Raw genomic sequence first — 17774 nt, forward strand, 5'->3', positions numbered from 1 at the left:
AAACGTCTCTGCTATGAACAAAGCACATCAAATTCTTTTTTTATTGACTGCAGAGTGAAGGCACTCCTGCACCTCTGACATCTGAGGAACTAAAAATCTATTGGATAATCTTTGGTTTGGATGTCCTCATAAAAATCCTTTGTATTAGCCAGCTGCGCAGCTAACATGGCTAATAATTTCTGATCATATGCCTTGAGGCAACTGCGTGTTGTGATTTGGCGCTATATAAATAAAACTGAACTGAATATGCCTCTGGGCCACAACAATGAAATTCTAATTTAGGGGGTAAACTGGAAGTTGGGAAGAACCAAAAGGTGAATTTGAAACTAATGAAGAAGAAATAGGTGTGTGTTACTGAGCTAAACTCAGCTGTATTTTGTCAGGCATACATCTGTTTGCTTCTCTACTTTCTGTGCTCATATCTATTGTATTTTAATACAGGCTAACATGCTTTCACTTGCATGTCTCATGCACACTGCTACAACTCAGTACCAGAGAGCATAGGTTCAGTTGGTATCAAGGTTTAGAAGAACAAAAGACTTTAAGCTCATTTTGTGAAGGGAACAAATACAGAAAAGACACAAAATAAAGACTTAAGAGGATAGAGGAACATAACTAAAGGAACATAAGGTGACAGCTTAAAATATTAGGAGAAGGGAAAAGCTGTGAAAGACTTTTAAAATTACATTAAAGTCATTAAAGCACACATACATACCCCCCACTATCATACACATGGTATACGGAGCTCATTTATATTCATTACATGCATGACGTAATTATATTAATGGTTGAGGATGGCTTGTGCTCTTACTGCACGTGCACACTGTGTGGAGAAGCAGGTTAAACCAGCAGTGCAGAGAACCCAGCAGGGTGAAAAAGTGGCTTTAAAAAAAAAAAAAATATGAAGAAACAGGAAACAATATAGATGGAAACTGAAGTTAAGTAGTGTGCTTCCTGCCTGCATAGGAAACACATTGCTAAATTTGCTTGCAGAATGATGATTTACCATCTTAATTACATTAGCACTGTTTTGAAGTTGATGGTTTTTTTTAGTAGATATTGTTGTTACCTTGGCAGACTCAAGCAGTAATATAAACATTCACTCTGTTATGCATCTGAGAGTCATACAATCAAATAGCAAAAGTAGGTGGGCTGGAAAAATTCTTTTAATCTCATTTTCATTGATGAATTACCCCATGGCATGATGCCTTCACTCCCGATGTGGTGCATATATGCTGTGAATGAGTCAGCTGCTGTGAATGAGTCAGTAAGCTATGAAAAAAAAATTTTATGTCAATATTTATATCTTAGTTTTTATGCATACCTTGATGAATAAAGGTAACTTGGCTAAACATACATACTATATTATGTTGTATGTTAACAGAAAAATGAAAATAATGTGGCACTGTGTTAAAGTGTAATTTCAAGATGACAGAATCAGATAACTGGCAATTTGTGGCAATGTGCAATATTACTTTTCCAATAATCGTGCTGAGTAATGCAGATGATTTGGGTGTAAGGAACAGCTGCAATGAAGTTATTATTCCCTTGTGGTGTTTGTGGGTTGTTCAAACACAATAGTATTGAAAAATTGATACATGTTGTATATTTCGCTCTTCTTTTCCTTGTTTTTCTTCTTTAATCACTGCAGCCCTGTTTGAAAGATGCACAAAGGCAAAAGTGTGTGTATGGGTGTGCATTTCTCCTCAGCTGCAATGCTCCTTAACCCCAGTCTTGTTAATACGTGGTTCGAGAGGATTAGCATCATGGTGATCCTGCTCAACTGTGTGACACTGGGCATGTACCAGCCCTGCGAGAACATCGATTGCACCTCGGACCGCTGCCAGATACTGCAGGTAAGATGGAGTGCTGTGTTTATGTGCCATCGTGACGAGATGAGAAAAAATGATCAGCTAATTGACACAAACTCAAAGCAGCTCACCTCTCTTCCTGTCACTATTCCTTAAGCTGTGATTCATACACACTACAGACAGGTTTTTTTTTTTTTTTTCCCTCCTGTAATGTTTATATTTTTTCCTACTCTCTGAACAGAGAAATGGGACTTGGTTTGTTGAAATATAGTCCTCTGGAGCCACATGTGATTTTGTGGAGAGAAGTGCCAGCTGTTTAAACTGTACATGCCCAAGTAGGGAAAGATAGCTTTGTTTGGAGAAATATGGTGTTGATCAGAATTATTACGCAGAAATACCCAAACAGTAAAATAATAGAGTCACAACAATATTACTAAACTCTAATAAACAGTGCAGACTTTAACTTGTAAAGGAAATAACAGGTAGCAAAAGCAATTGAGTTTTGATGCAGTAGAGTGTGAAAGTGAACAGCTTGTTGAAGCTGCTTGGCAGCCCAGAGACAGATCTTTTACTCTTGCCAAAGGAAAAATCTCTAAAATTGCATTTCAGTGATGACTTATTATGGGATGAATCATCTAGCCCATGAACAGCCATGTTTATCAATGGTAGGATGTGTTAGTGTTACTTTGCCTTTTGGACACTGGAGTTTATAGCACAGTAGTAGTGATGACCATATTTGTATAAGGGGCTTGTAATGCTGTCTTATCAGCTAATGCTAGAAAGCTTAGTTAGCAAGCTGCATCCATACCACATATGGGTGCATCATGTGGACTAGGCTACCGGCTATAGCTGCCTGTGTTGGCATTTTCCTACCAACCAGACACCTGATTGAAGCCATAATTAAGTTTAAAATTGATGCTATATCCTGTTGAGACCCTGCATCATCATATGGGAACATTACATTTTGTCTGTTCTGCACCTTATACTTCATTCTATTCAATAGAGTTTTATACTTTGTTAAGAAGTTTTGATGGTATTGTGTTATGCTGCAAAAAAAATGTTTCCATTGTCCCCATATGAGGACATTTAAAAAAAAAAAAAGTATAGAACAACTTTGTAACAAAGTAACAATTTCCTGTTCAAATGTCCAACTAATAACAGATAGCTAGGTGAAATTAAAAATATACTGTATATGAATATATACAAGAGCTTGGTCTCAGGAGGTTAAACATGGAAAAATATCTCCTGTACAGTTGCCGTACAGGACTGAATTAGCTATGAACTGGTTTTGTACAAGGTTGTAAACACATCGCTGTGTTGAATTCATTTTTACTTGGTTTTACTTGCGAGTGGGTGTAGCCTACCAAAAGAAATAATTAGAACAATAAAAACATAATGCTAGAGTTGAAGATGTTAAGATTTTCATTGGGAGTGACCAGGATGGACAAGATTAGAAATGAGTACATCAGAGGGACAGCTCAGGTTGAGTGGTTTGGAAACAATGTTAGAGAGGCAAGGATGAGATGGTTTGGACATGTGCAGAGGAGGAATAGTGGATATAGTGGACAAAAGATGTTGAAGATGGAGCTGCCAGGCAGGATGAAAAGATGCAGAGGGTTGGTGTGACAGAAGAGTGAGATGGAGGGGAGGCAGATGATCCAAATGCAGAAATGTATTTCCATGTTTGGAAAGAAGACGTGGAAAGTGTTGTTTGGCTGCTTGTGTGGTCATAAAGAGAGAAAAAGGCTAACAATCACTAATATTTGTTTTATTTCTGATTGTTTGCTTTTTTTTCTCTGAAATTAAATTTCAGTCTTTTGAATGAAAGATCGGTCCCTACTAAAAGACATTTGTTCCTTTGTACCATCTTTCCTTGCAACCCACACCAAGATTATCTAAAGGGTCATCATGTGGTTCTGTGCTCAGGCTGTTAAATTGATTACCGTGTCACAGCATGGCCTTTCCCTTGGATTGGGAGGATTAGTTGTTATCTGGAAAGTGACCATCCTGACACCAAAGGTGAGATGAGAGGTGTCCTTTTGACAATTTTACCACTGGGAAGATGGTTTACTTCAACACTGAGAAATATTCCCTTGTTCTATATTGAGTTCCGTATAAGCTGAGTGTTGAAGGCCACATGTAGTCCCTATGACTAATAGGAATACAGTGCATCACATTCACTATCAGACTTGTTAAAAGGCAATTTATTCTTTTTTTTTTTATCGACTTCCCTGTTGCTGTGCTAGATTCTCACTACCAAATGTGTTGCTCACAGGTTGACGTTAGATCACAGACTCAGTATTGGGCTTTTCAAATATTTCCCCATTGTTTTTATAAGGTATGAAGGTATGTGCTTGTGCTGGGTGCTGTGTGATGTGTTACTGATGAGTGATGGGTGATTTGCCAGCTGGCTGACGACTTACTGTGTACCTCTGGGATTGTAATTGCTTTGCACTGAAGTAAATTTGGCAGGCTCAATTTCAGGTGTGACAAAGACGACCTGATTCTGCCTCACATGCTTTTGGTTGTGGATTTTTAATGCCCAGTGACACTGAAAATCTTTCTACAGTAACCTGCATGTGAGCTTTCTGTTGCTCGTTTGTCTGTTGTTATGTTTTGGCTCGTTGTTTTGCCATATCTCACTTGCCTACAGCACATTAGGGTGGATTATAACATCAAATAAAGCCCTCCAGACCAAACTGTAATAGGTTTATTTATCTCATCGGATTTTCTCTTCATTGTGCAGAGATTTAACATAAATATTTATTTTGTATTGTTTTGAGGCTGTGCAGCACATCCTTCTGCTTCGCTCTCCCTTTTCCTACTCGCGTCTTCCGCCCTAATGTCATCTTAACCCCTCCCTATGTTCCCATTCCCCCTTCCTACAAACTCCCTCTCGCTCCCTGCATCTTTTGTCTCTCTAACAAGCATATTTTCTCCCCAGGTAGTGTGGGGGGCCCTATTCTGGTGGTTGCTAATGGTAACAGGAGGGATTTTGCTGACAGGGCTTAGATAGTTAAGACCGGCCCTCACATACTTCTCTGGCTCTCTGAGAATACAGCAGACCTGCCTTACTTCCTGGGGGAAAGAAAAAAAAAAGGCCACAAATAGTATAAACATCAGTTTGGATATGTGTTTGCAGGGGTTAATTTGGGATATGTAATAAGGGAGTGCCCTGGACCTCAAAAGTTAAAAGGCTTCAATTAGTGTGACCCCTGGTCAATACCTAAACATAGATCTGCGCTATGGAAAGATACCAGATTTAAAGTACCAAACCTCTGGCTTAGCATTTCAATGACTCAATATGGTGGTGACATTGAAGCATAATACAAGGAAAAATTCAGCCTGGTTAAAGGTGTGTATATATTTATTTGCGCCATAATGAGAACAGCAATGTTTTACATATCTTTTGTTTTAAGTTCATCTTTGCAAAGTGAAGGAGCTAGGAGATGGAAGGCAGGGACCAAACCACTGTGAGGCACATGAACTAAAAAATGTGCTGTCTTCTCTCCCACAGTATGTGTTCTAGCCACAACTGGCCACAGCAGACAGCTGCCCCTCTCTGAGCCTGGTTCTGCTGGAGGTTTCTACCTGTTAAAAGTTTCCCTCCCACCGTTTCCTAGTGCATGTTTGCTGGGGCTCATCTGAATGCTGAGGTTTTCTCCAGAACAGTTAGGGACATTTACCTTGTAGTATAAAACACTTTGAGGTGACTGTTGTTGTGATTTGATGCTATATAAATAAACTTGAATTGAATTGAATACATAATCAAACCAGGAGCTTTTAGTACTTATTATAATATTATTTGACTTTATAGTTATTACTTATAGTTATATCTGCTTTTTTTTTTAAATTTTTTATTTAACCTCATTCCACACAGTTGCACACAGTCTGAAGACACGGCCAGAGGACAGAGAATTGTTAATTGTTGAATCCAATCAAAGGGCAGTGACATCCAAACTTTCTGGGGGAAATTTTGGAAGTATCATATCAGCTTGATGAGTGTTTCAGTTGTGCCACAGTACTTAAAAGCTCATCCACAGGGTCTGGCAGAAAAGAAGATAAACTAGTATGGCTGGGGCAGGGGGCATAAATAAAAGAATCAGGAGCTACTGTCTTGGATTTGATGTCATTAATTTTATCCTTAAAAAAGTTTAAAAAGTGAACGCATTCTTTACTTGCTGTCGTGATCTGATTTAAATTTATAGAATTTAAACAGTCCGCTGTGTTAAAAAGAACTCTGGGGCTGTGCATATTAGTACAAATTTAAGTAGAGAAATAGTTGCCCCTTGCCTTCCTAACCTGCTCATTAAAAGCAAATCATTAACACTTTAATTTCTTTTATTGCATTTCTTGATAATGTACCTGAAGATTTGTCTTTGTCCATCTCCTTCCTGCCCTCCAAGATTAAAGTCACTTTTTCAAGGGAGTCCTAGCCAAGAAGGCACACCATTAAAAAAATGCAAATTATAAAATCAAATATAACATCTTCTGCATAGTAATTGCACTCTTCAGTTACAGAAGCCTTTATAGCTCTGAACTTTCCCAGAGAGACAAAACCATTCGGCTTTAATGTGCCCTGAAGGTTATTCCATGACCAAGGTGCAAAATAACAATGTTTTTCTCCTAAGTTCAGAAAAATCCTGGGATCCCTACAGAGAAACCATTTCAAAGAGTGCAAATCATAGGAGCTGTTTGAAGGTGTTAGGTGTTTATACCGATAACAAGGGAGTTTACCCAGTATGGCTTCGTACATAAAAATATACCAGTGCTGGTATCTGCTTAGGCTTAATGAAGGCCAAGAATCCAGATTAAAAAATGCACAGTGATGTGTACTGGACGACAACGTGCAGAGGAAGCAGCAAGCATGTAAATGTTATCACCATTATCAAAAACATTTAAGAATGTAGTCTGTACAAGTCATTTCCTAACTGATAAATTAAGACAGGCTGTATGTTGATAATATAAATCCAGGCTGTCGGCTTTTTTACTAAATGCTTAATTTGCGCTCTCAAGAAAAGTCTATCATCCAACCAGATACCCAAAGATTTACAGGACAGTATTCTTTCAATTAAGTCTCCCCCTAGGGTATGAATATCAATCTGACAAATGAGAGTGATTATTGGAAAACAACATTAATTTGGTTTTGTTAACATTAACAACCAACTTTAAACCATGCAATGATGCCTGCAGTTTCTGAAAGGTAGTTAGAAGCTCCTCAACAGCCTGACTCAGAATAGAGCCTACTGAGTAAATTATAGTGTCATCTGCATAAAAATGCACTGTAGCTTTAGACATAATCTTCCCAAAGTTATTAATAAAATAGAAATTAAAACAGGATGTAAAATTGAATTGTGGGAGATTCCTTTTACAATTTTCAGGAAACTTGGCTTGTATAAACACATTGTGCTCTATCTGAAAGGTAGCTCCTTAACCACACTTTAGCCCCAAACCCATTGCCACGTTGCCCATTGAGTCTGCCTAACAGCAGCTCATGGGCAACAGAATCAAATACCTTGTATAGATCAATAAACAGGGCGACATAATGCTGTTTCCTGCCCAAGTCATTATTAATAATATAATTTGTTGTTAACATAACTGCTGTTGTGGTACTTTGAACCAATCTAAAGCCAGACTGTTTCACTTAAGATATTATTGTCAGGCAGGTACTGTTTCAGTTGAGAGTTTATTTCAGATTCTAGAATCATGGCAGAGAAAGTCTGAATATAGTGTGATAATCTTGAAAACTGTATGGGCCTAAATTAATATGAATAAACAAGAGATAAGAGAATGGATGGATGGAGGAGTGGGGTAAGCAGGACAAAATACATAAAACTCCTTTTAACTGTTTAATAGATAGATATTAATAGATTACCTCTTAAGCACCAGAAGTCAATAGATTTCCATTCAACAGCTGCAGCTGATGAGAAAAATTCACAAGGACCAGATAAAACAAAACAAAACAAAACAAAAAAAACTCCAGTTTGTATTTGCAGTTATTTCTCACAAAAAAAGAGTTATTGTTCACTGATTGATTTGGGTGGTACATGGATTTGGATTCATTATATTTTCAACTCCACACCTGTTCAAAGTTTTTAGAAGAGCTTCAGATGTTCAGATATTCCCTGTCTGGTATTCCCTGTCCTGCCCTATTTTGTTAAGTGAGTATTTGTCCCTGTGGTGCCTTTACTTTTATACACTGATTAATTTTGTCAGTCACAAGTAGAGTAAGACACACATAACATAATTTTATTTTTAAATGGTCCAACACCACAATCCTTATGACCTACTTACCACGTCCTTTCCTCCTGCCAAATAAGTGGCACAATGACAGCATATAAAGTAGCTTCCTCACCAGCTCCTATTTCAAATCATGAAAGGGCCCATCACAAGACAGCCTCAACCTCTATACAAATCATGTTGATGATGAAACCTGATAGGTTGACTGAAGAGGAAGCCGGTGGTAGTGACAAATAACGATGATGAATTCATTCCCCTTTCACTCAGTGCAGAGCACGACAGGGATTCAACTGGTGCAGCCAATGTCGGATTACATGTGAAGCGTGCAGGCTGCATTATTTATCAAAACATCATTTAAACAGCATGTGAGACTGATTTTCTCATCTTTCCCATTGAAAGCTGCCAGCTCTGTATGCTGGCTGTGTATGAGCCAGTGTGTGTGGCTTTTCTGTATGTGTGTGAATCAGCAACGACGGAACACACATGTTGGCTTCCAATGCATTACAAGACACATTTGTGCCCATATATTTACACACAAAACCTCCTTGCATGCTCAAAAGCAGAGATTTATATATTCGCGGTGTATAAATTTGCACCAGCTCACCTCTGTCCCTGCTTTTATAGATTTTGATCTTTGAAAATAACAAACAATACAGACAATACCCAACAAGAGAATAGATTACTGTTTCTGAATCCAATCTCTTGACTCTTGCTATTTCTAGATGGAGACAAAAAACATCGCAGGCTTGTGCCAGTGCTGCAGCATGAATAAATCCTCAAAATTTCACACACCATTTGTCTCATTCTATTTGGTCTATAGCTGCAAACACCATCTTGCAATTGTTCATCATTACTGAGTGGGAAAGAATGTTGTTTCTATCACTGAAGTCATTTTATCTCTTCCCAAAACTTGGAGAAGGTAATAATAACCTTAGAGTTTCTTTTGGTGAACTATCCTGTTATTTCTTTATGAAATGTACTGTCTGTGGGAAATCTTTAGGTGCTATATGTTTACCCCATCTATAATTCTAGTTGTCTGTTTATTGCTGTCGTATTTATCAAGCTAAAAAGCCAAATTATGACCACTGATTTTTTTTTTTTTTTTTTTTTTAGCTAGGAGGCATAACTTCATTTGAATTTCTAGGTCTTGGTAATCTACATGTCAAGACGTAGCAGCTTGAGTTATATGGTGTAGGAATATGTGACTAGGCAGGAAGTCACAGTCATAGAGCCTGTGGCAAGGCACTGGGAAAGATTTTTGTTACCAAAATACAATAGGTGGTTTAGCTAGTGATCTGAGTATAATAGCGTAATCACGACATGGCAGAAATGTGTTCTTTTTTTTTTTTTTTTTTTTTTTTAAGAAATGTGTTCTTATCTCTCTCTCTCTCTCGCTCTCTCTGGGTATCTCACCATGTTTTCTCTCTTCATCTTTGTTTTCTCTGAGGTTTGACCTGGATCTTCTTCTTTCTTATTCCTGTTCACTTCCTACTTGTTTTGTAATTCAAGTATTGTAGCGTGGGCTGGTTCAAACCAAATACTGTGTGTCTTGTGTGATGCTCTATTATGGTAGTATGGAGCATGTTCTCAGTGCATGCACACATTTAGCTCTTTTAAGCCTTTCACATCCCAGCAAACTTGGTTCCATCAATAGCCACCAGGAAGCATACACACGCACGCGCACACACACACACACACATTAGAGCACATCAGTCTTGAACATCACATGTTTTGTTTGTGAGTGATTAGCTCATAATCTGTGGTGTTTAAAGGGCACTGTGTTGGGAATAAAATAATAATTTGATGTTGGCTGTTGAGAATAAAAGGTCATGCATTGATTGGAAGTGTTTGACTAGATACAGGGTTGAACTAAGGAATTGCTTGAAGCTTGCTTCGGGGCACATGTACCATTTTGTTTCAATCTTTCAGTTTTCATAACACGATCTGTGATTTTTCTTTTTCTCAAATTGCACTGTTAACAATTAGGAGCAACTTTTTAAAATCCAGGCAATTTGTTCACCAGAGAATGAGCGTTCTTCCAATACTGAAAATCAGAGTTGAAAAAATGAAGGAGGGAGCTTTATCAACAGCTTGAGCCTACTAATCTCTTGAACACACCAGATAAAACAGATGCCTGGCCCATGTGTTTCATGTGAAATATATAAATATATAAAAGCATTTTTTTTTCATCTTCTGCTCATTTTGCTTTTGTGTTTATCTCCCTCCGTCCCCACTCCTCCCCACTGCTCATAGGCCTTTGATGCATTCATCTACATATTCTTTGCCTTGGAGATGGTGGTAAAGATGGTGGCTCTTGGGATCTTTGGCCGTCGCTGTTACCTGGGAGACACCTGGAACAGACTGGACTTCTTCATAGTCATGGCAGGGTAAGCAACTATCATAATGCAAGCATTCATTTAATGTGTGGCCTTAGAAATTGAGGCATGGGGGTAACAATCCATATACTGAAAGGTCATAACAGAGGTCTTGGGTTTGAGACCCCCTATGCCATGTTGTATTCCCTGTCTACTGTCCTGTCAAAAATTAAGGCTGAAATAAATTGATAAATTAAAATAAATCTTTAAAAAAAATTGAGGTATAATGGCTGATAATTTTAACACTCTATTAGATACTATTATGATATATGTCATTAGTCCATGGGTGGATTAGTTAACTTTTCTAATAATATACTGATTCCCAACCAGAGGAACTACCCTAGTGCATACCTGCGCAGTAGACAAAGAGTACGTGGATAGAGCTGCTAGACTAATCTTAGGGAAAAAATAAACAAATAAAGTTACAAATAGACAGCCAAAATTCATACTCTGTATGACTGAAAAAGATAAGTGATGGTCAAAGTGGGAAAGAAAAAGTTAAAAATGTGATTGATAGTTGAAATGTTGGGAACCATGTTAATATCTATAAATCTGAAGAACTTCCTACTTTGTGTGGATAATTTTACAAGGTGAAAACATTATCATAGTAAAAGATCTGGACCAACACAACATTAATACTAACAAAAATTTCCACATCAGCAATTTCTGCAAACACAATAGACAACATGTTGTAATATAAGTGGCAATGCCTTCTAGCACATATAACTATTATAACTCAGATTAAAAATATATATTTAATCTTTAAAATCCTATATTTTATAATGGGTTTTGTAGGGCTCTATCAAATTATGCTGTCCTGTTTGTTGGAGGTCAAATATAGAAAACACTTACATGTGTTATTTTAGAGAGCAAAGATTAACAGCCTATTTTGCCATTTAATTTGAATGACTTTTTGGCTGACTGACTTGCTGTTACCCAGCTTTAATTATTACAATCTGTCTCTATTACTCAGGTCTAGTCTCTTCTACTGTTTACTTAGAAACACTATTTGTTTTCTAAGCGTCTTGAAAAAAAAAATAGAAGGAAGATTAATTAAATGCTGTGCACCACAATTTTCAGTCAATCTGGAAATTTTCCAGCCCCATGTCTATTGAACACTAATTAAGAAGGATTATAGGTGACCAAAAGTGTCAAATGAATGAGCTGAGCTGTGTAGCATGTAGCTTCACGGCACATTTGTGTAATGCAAATTTAGAAGGAAAAAAAGGGCACAATTTTGCATGAAGTTCATATAGCTTTATGCACTGATGATGACATTAGAAAATGTTTTCAATTTGTGGTATGAACCTGTGTGGACCACAGATGCAGTCAAAATGTGAAATAGAACAATAGAGACATTTTACAAGTAGGTGTTTTATTACTTTATACACAAGACTGTAACTTCGGATGTGGCACAACTGTGAGCGATGCTTGTGTTCTGAAAGAAGCAAAGGTCAGTGAGGAAAACCTTCAGGTAGCAGCTTTCCACTTTTAGCTGCCACTGAATTAACTTGATGGCAGGCCACTGAGAAGCTCTGCCATCGCTAATGTGTCTTTAAAAGCTGTTTGGAAAACAGCTTTTGACGCAACACTCAGCCAGAGAAAGCCATTTTGTGGGGCAAAAGAAATGCCAAAACCACTGCACAATCACAGTCATCCACTTTGCTGTGATTATGCCGTGGTTTTATCAACTGTTTCTGTATTTTCTGCAGCTCCAGCAGAGTGAGACATCAGCTTTTGTTAAACTGTCAGCTGACTGCATCACATTCATTTTGCAGAAATTAAAACGATGAATAAATAAATCAAAAGTACCTGTGGTATTAAACAGTCTTTGGTATTCTGCCGCAGACACCACACTATCACATGACACAGTACAGTACGGGGTATTCACCAGACATTGACTAAAAATGAGAGGGCACAGTAGTATTTTAGAAGCAACAACAACAATCAATTTAAGAACATTTAGCATTCACATATCAGCAAAAAAAACGTGCATCCGCGGTCATGTAGTCTTTAAGTTGTTGTGCAGGGTTACCTTGTTCTTGCAAAGCATTCATCACACATGCTGTTCATGTGGGAACACATACAGGGCAGATGTGCTAGATGGATGCATGTGCACAAAACAAAAGCAAGCACACCTGCTCAAACACCTGCTTTGACCCAAGTGAAATGAGAGGCTCAGACACGACAGGTGATAAAGTCTCTGTATCAGTGCGTGTGTGTGGTGTGTTTGTGTGTTGGTGCTGGGGGATGGGGGGTAGGGGGTGGGGGATAGGCAGGGGAGGGGAGGGTGCATGCTCACATTTTGAGGGACTCAACTCTATTCTGAGGAAAAATGGAAGCCCTCATACTGTAAATACATAAAGCCTTTTAGTATGTAGACTTGGTTTAAAAAGTCTCTGGAAAATGAATGTAAGGAACTGTAATGTCCTCTGAATTGACGAGTATGTGAGAGAGAGGGAGACGGATGGGAGGAGTAGCTGGTATAATGGCATACAAATAACGATAAAGCTACAGACTTTCCAGGGTTGGTGGAGGGACATTCATCTTCATTTGAGCTGAATCAGTTTATCCTCAGTGGATGCTCAAACACAGCGCACACGAGTCTATGTGTGTGTTTGTGGCATAGAATTACCCACACAGATTACAGTCTGTCAGCTTATGCCTTTGCTGTGTTGAATCTGTGTGTGCGTGTCTGTGTTTGTGTATGCATTTGTGCGAACACCTCGGTCTTCGTTTGCCTCTTGGCAGCGGCAACTAGATTAGCGTCTAGGCTAATTGTAGAGGGCAGTGCCAGCTTTTCCAGGCCAAATCACAGTCAACACTCTGCCATGAGCTCCATGCCTCTTACCTACAGGCACCACTCCATTTTTTCTTTCTTCTTGACATGCTCAGATGAACATCCACCCTTATATACTCCTTTCTTTTGTCCAGAGGGGTTTTGCTCTTTAACACTGCCACACAGAAAGTTCTGATTTCTTTTTTTTTTAACCCCACAGCACTGACATTAATTTCTTTCCCACTTTGTTTAATATCTGCAGTGATAGCATACAAATCCCAGCATATATTTGTGCCCATACCACTGAAATTCTTGATTCTGCAATGAAGCACAACATTTTTTATTGAGCAAAATGAAGTTTTGACTTCTGATTTTTTTTCTAATATGTGCCAAGGATGTATTAGCCTTGACTGGTGATCTGTCCAGGGTGTACCTTGCATTTCGCTGCATGACAGCTAGGACAAGGTCCAACACCCCCCACCCCCCCACCCCCCAAGTCTGGAGAGCTCGAAAAGAAGGCAACTGGACTTCTTCTTTCAGGTGACCTCAATAGCTCCCATGATGATGGGGTGGGGCAATGACTCGCAGTGGTTTCACCAGTCAGCTCTGGTGATGGTAATGACCCACGCCTTTTGTCGCACCTTGGCTCATGTGATGACTCACATGACCAACAGTGGGTTAATGACCATCAGGACCACCTCCAAAGGGGACAGCTCCCACTAGGGGTTTAATTACCTGGGACTCTCCACTAGTTTTTTTTTAGAACTGAAGAAACCTCTTGGATGAGAGGTGAAACATCTTCAAAAACCTTAAGGAGTCCAGCTGCCTTCTTTTCAAGACTTCCATGACCTGGATGACTGAGAACCTACAGACTTGATGAGACCAGGTTTCCCTCATGCAGAAAGGACTGTTCAGGAGACTCAGTTTTAAATTGTTAAAATTTTTACTCTATCTTGGTACCAAGGGGGAAAAGGAAACGACACTTCCAGAGGTTATATTGTCACCTTGGTTCTGAGGGCTCCCCTCCACATGGAGGATTAGTGTATTTCAGACAGATAGTCAATGTTTATTCTAGATAACGTGGTGACTCTGTGACCCAAACCTCAGCTTTCTGACCTTTATGTTTCTGCTTATGCAAGCAAGATAGGCAATGCCAAGATTCTGAGGCCATCAGTAGAGCCCACTCATTACATTATAGACTGTAACGATGAGTTACAGAGTAGGGTTGACCCTTTAGGACCTTTCCATAAAAAGGAGAGATCTTATTTAAAAAGCCTTATTACCTAGATGACACTATAAAGATCAAAATGATCTCTATTAGGATATAAATGGTAGGAAATGGCCTATTAGCTATTCTATCAGCTTTTAGAAACTCAGCTGAAATTCACAATTACAGGGAACAAAACAGGAAAGCACTGCAGCTGTGCTTCACAGTTTTCTTCATTTTCCAAGGAGCTCACCAGAGCTGAGCAGACTTCTTTTTTGTGTGTGTGTGTTTCTTATATAAATTATGACAAAAATGCATATTGATGCAGAACTTAAACCTTTATGTTAACTTTGATTGAGGCTAATTGCTAGTTTTGCTCTCAAGTCACCGCATATTTCACACGTCTAGATTAACGATCCCCTTGGTTTTCTCTTCCTTCATACTAAAGGCGCTCTTCATTTCTCACACTAGACCTGCTCGAGGTTTCGGCTGAAGCTCTACATTTTACACTGACATAGACATGCACGTTCACACAGAGACACACGCAGTCTGGATACATAAAAGCATGAATGAGATGAAAGTATCACAAGCAAAAAAAAAAGCAATAATAATAAAAAGGTTGCTTGCGGCAGTCCACTAATTACCCTCCCAAACACACTAGCCTGATTGATGTGCACAGGAAGAGACACTTCTATAGATAGAATGCATACACAATGCATGCACACGCAAACACAATCACACGTCTAAAGATCCAGACACATGAAAGTACATTAGTGATCTTCTGGTCTTGTTTGTATTGTCATTGTTACTCTGTGTGTCATCAGGATGTAATTGCATCACTATTAAAGCAATATATGTGCTTATCTAAGCAATTGTATGTGTTATGGTAGGTTGTTTCTATCTTATACTGTAGTTTACCACTCAGCCTTTAACCTAATCAGCCAACATTATAAAAAAAAATCAAGCATTTGTCCTTGAGCAAACTAAGAGAGGGACATATGTATTTTATTGGCTTTAGAGCTCCCTTTTGACACTTTAATCCTCTATTCAGTCTCCCAGCAGCCCATATCAAATCATTACAACTGGCACAGATATCATTGTTCTTTTTTTCTTTTCTTTTTTTTTTTTTTTGGAGGCAGGTTGCAATAAAACCAATATGCCCAGTTGGAACAACTAGTCCCATCCCCAAAACAACTGCTCTGCTCTTCTCTGTGCTTTAACATTTCCATCAAGCTCCTGTGTGGCCTTTTTTTGGCTGAGAAAATTGGTTCTTGCAAAGATGGATTCATCCAACCACAGTATGGGACTCATGAAATACAAAAAAACACTACTATAGGCACAAGTTGTTTTAAAAAAAAAAAAGAGCAAGCAACGTGGTCCTGGTGTTTAAATATTTCAGAACCATATGAATAAATTGCTAGTGGTTAGAGCAACTCCCTGTAGGTTGTGCAGAAGTTCAACCACCCTTGCACAACAAGCAATCCTACTTAAGTGAGAGCTGGGGTGCTCCTTGGCTGATGACTCTGTGCTGTTGTTGAAGGGCAAACGGAAAGAGCTTCCCTGTGGGATCAATAAAGTTTCACATTATTGGAAATGACATGGTTCATAAGTCTATCTATGTGAGAGACAGTGAGCTTGGCTTGTTTTTTCAAAGCCAGTGGATGTGCTTTGGGTGTTATTAGCTTGTGTTGGATGTGCTGTCGTTGGTATCATGCTGTCCTGACATTGTCGTAGCCCCAGGCACATTTATTTTGTGCGCGCTCTTGGACAAACACACTTAAGTACTACACAAGCCACACTGTTTGTACACATATGCATGCACACACTGGTATTTACTCATTTATTACACGTATACTGTAAAATTCAAACATTCACTTGAATCTGTGCGATTACGGTCATGTAGTAGTGTATGGCACATTCAAACGTACACAGTGCTTTCATACCGTGACCGTTCTCCTGTGAAAGTGGTTTGGGTTTGGGGGCACAAACAGCTTAGCCATGCTGTGGAAATGACTTGCTAACAGATGCCAGGCTCTAACTGAGCCGCAACATCCTGCAGGCAACACTTAGAATAGAATGAATCCCTTTTTTCCATGCTCTTTTCTTCCTCACCTCTCTTTCATGTTATTCTCCCTTTTTGATGCTTTGTCACTTTATGTCCCCCCACTCCCCCACCCCCCAACATTTTTTGTGGAGGGTTGTACCTGCAGTAAATTTCCCAGATTTCCCATACAACTGAGATTCATACAGCTCGGGAAGGGCACAGGTAAGACTAGATCAAAGAAAGACCCCTGGCTTTGAATCATGGACAGAGATCTGTGTTGAAGTTGGGGCTATATTAATCTATTTTTCCCCTAGGTTGAACCAGTAACTGATCAAGGCAACCACAATTCATGACTAAATGATTAAATGATCTCTCTTTTTCTCTTGCTCTTTTTCTGTAAATCCAGGATGGTAGAGTACTCACTGGACCTGCAGAACATCAACCTGTCAGCGATTCGGACAGTGAGGGTTCTTCGGCCACTTAAAGCCATTAACAGAGTGCCAAGTGAGAACATCAATATTTTGTGTGTTTGTAAGGGCAAATCCCTTGCTGTTTAATGTTTTTTTCATGTGCCCATGTGGCCTTTTTAAGTATACTTTTGCTTGTAGTTTCTCTTTGTAGATCTGTATTTCTGTCAGTTCACATAGAGTCCAAATGCATCTGCATGGAAATTCATGTATATGTATTACTTCTTTTGCTTTTTCTGCATTCACATGTCACCTGTTCCCTGCAGGCATCATTAAACATTTATCGTATGCTTAATCACACAGTCAGTTCAAACTGTGAGTCATGGCTTTATCAGATTTACAAACCGTCCATTAATGCTGCTTCACTGATCGGCGTGTGACCATAACCCTGTTTCTCTCATCAAAAACTCAGCACTTGGCTAAACTTTTTAACTCCAATTGATTTATTTGTCCTGCAGCCGTGACAGGCCTCTCCTAATCATTGCAAGCAGCAATTAGCCTGCTGGTTTCAGACCTGTCCGATCACTTTGTTCCAACATTTGAGTGATAGGCTGAGCATTAGCAGCTAATGCCAATTTTGGAGAATGCATTTGAAGAAAATAGTCAAAAATTGTATCTTTTTTTTGTTCGTATTATAGGAAATCACTCCTTAAGGGTAATAAAACTAAGTGAAGCAATCAGGCACTTGTATTCAGTCCTCATCAAGAGGTCCAGATTTCTTCTTCACTTTGCTGTAGTAGTTATTAAAATTATTATTAATCATTATTATTATTGCTGAGGGAATATATTATATTTCAAAATATTCCCTCAATATCTCAGTTCTTAGGCTATATCTTTGACATTTAAATCAT

At 38.8% G+C, this 17774-nt stretch overlaps 1 protein-coding gene across 1 annotated transcript in view; it reads left to right on the plus strand.

Moving 5' to 3' along the window:
• The first annotated feature begins 1749 nt into the window (after positions 1-1749).
• Positions 1750-17774, plus strand: part of LOC115783911 (voltage-dependent T-type calcium channel subunit alpha-1I-like) — an 86447-nt gene continuing 70422 nt past the window's right edge. Inside the window, exons 1-3 of the mRNA XM_030734905.1 lie at positions 1750-1856; positions 10305-10438; positions 16863-16960. Of these exons, the coding sequence (XP_030590765.1) occupies positions 1767-1856; positions 10305-10438; positions 16863-16960 (322 nt within the window). The 5' untranslated portion in view covers positions 1750-1766. The remainder of the gene's footprint in view (positions 1857-10304; positions 10439-16862; positions 16961-17774) is intronic.

The sequence above is a fragment of the Archocentrus centrarchus genome, chromosome 8 (genome assembly GCF_007364275.1).
Source record: "Archocentrus centrarchus isolate MPI-CPG fArcCen1 chromosome 8, fArcCen1, whole genome shotgun sequence".
NCBI classification, from domain to species: domain Eukaryota; kingdom Metazoa; phylum Chordata; class Actinopteri; order Cichliformes; family Cichlidae; genus Archocentrus; species Archocentrus centrarchus.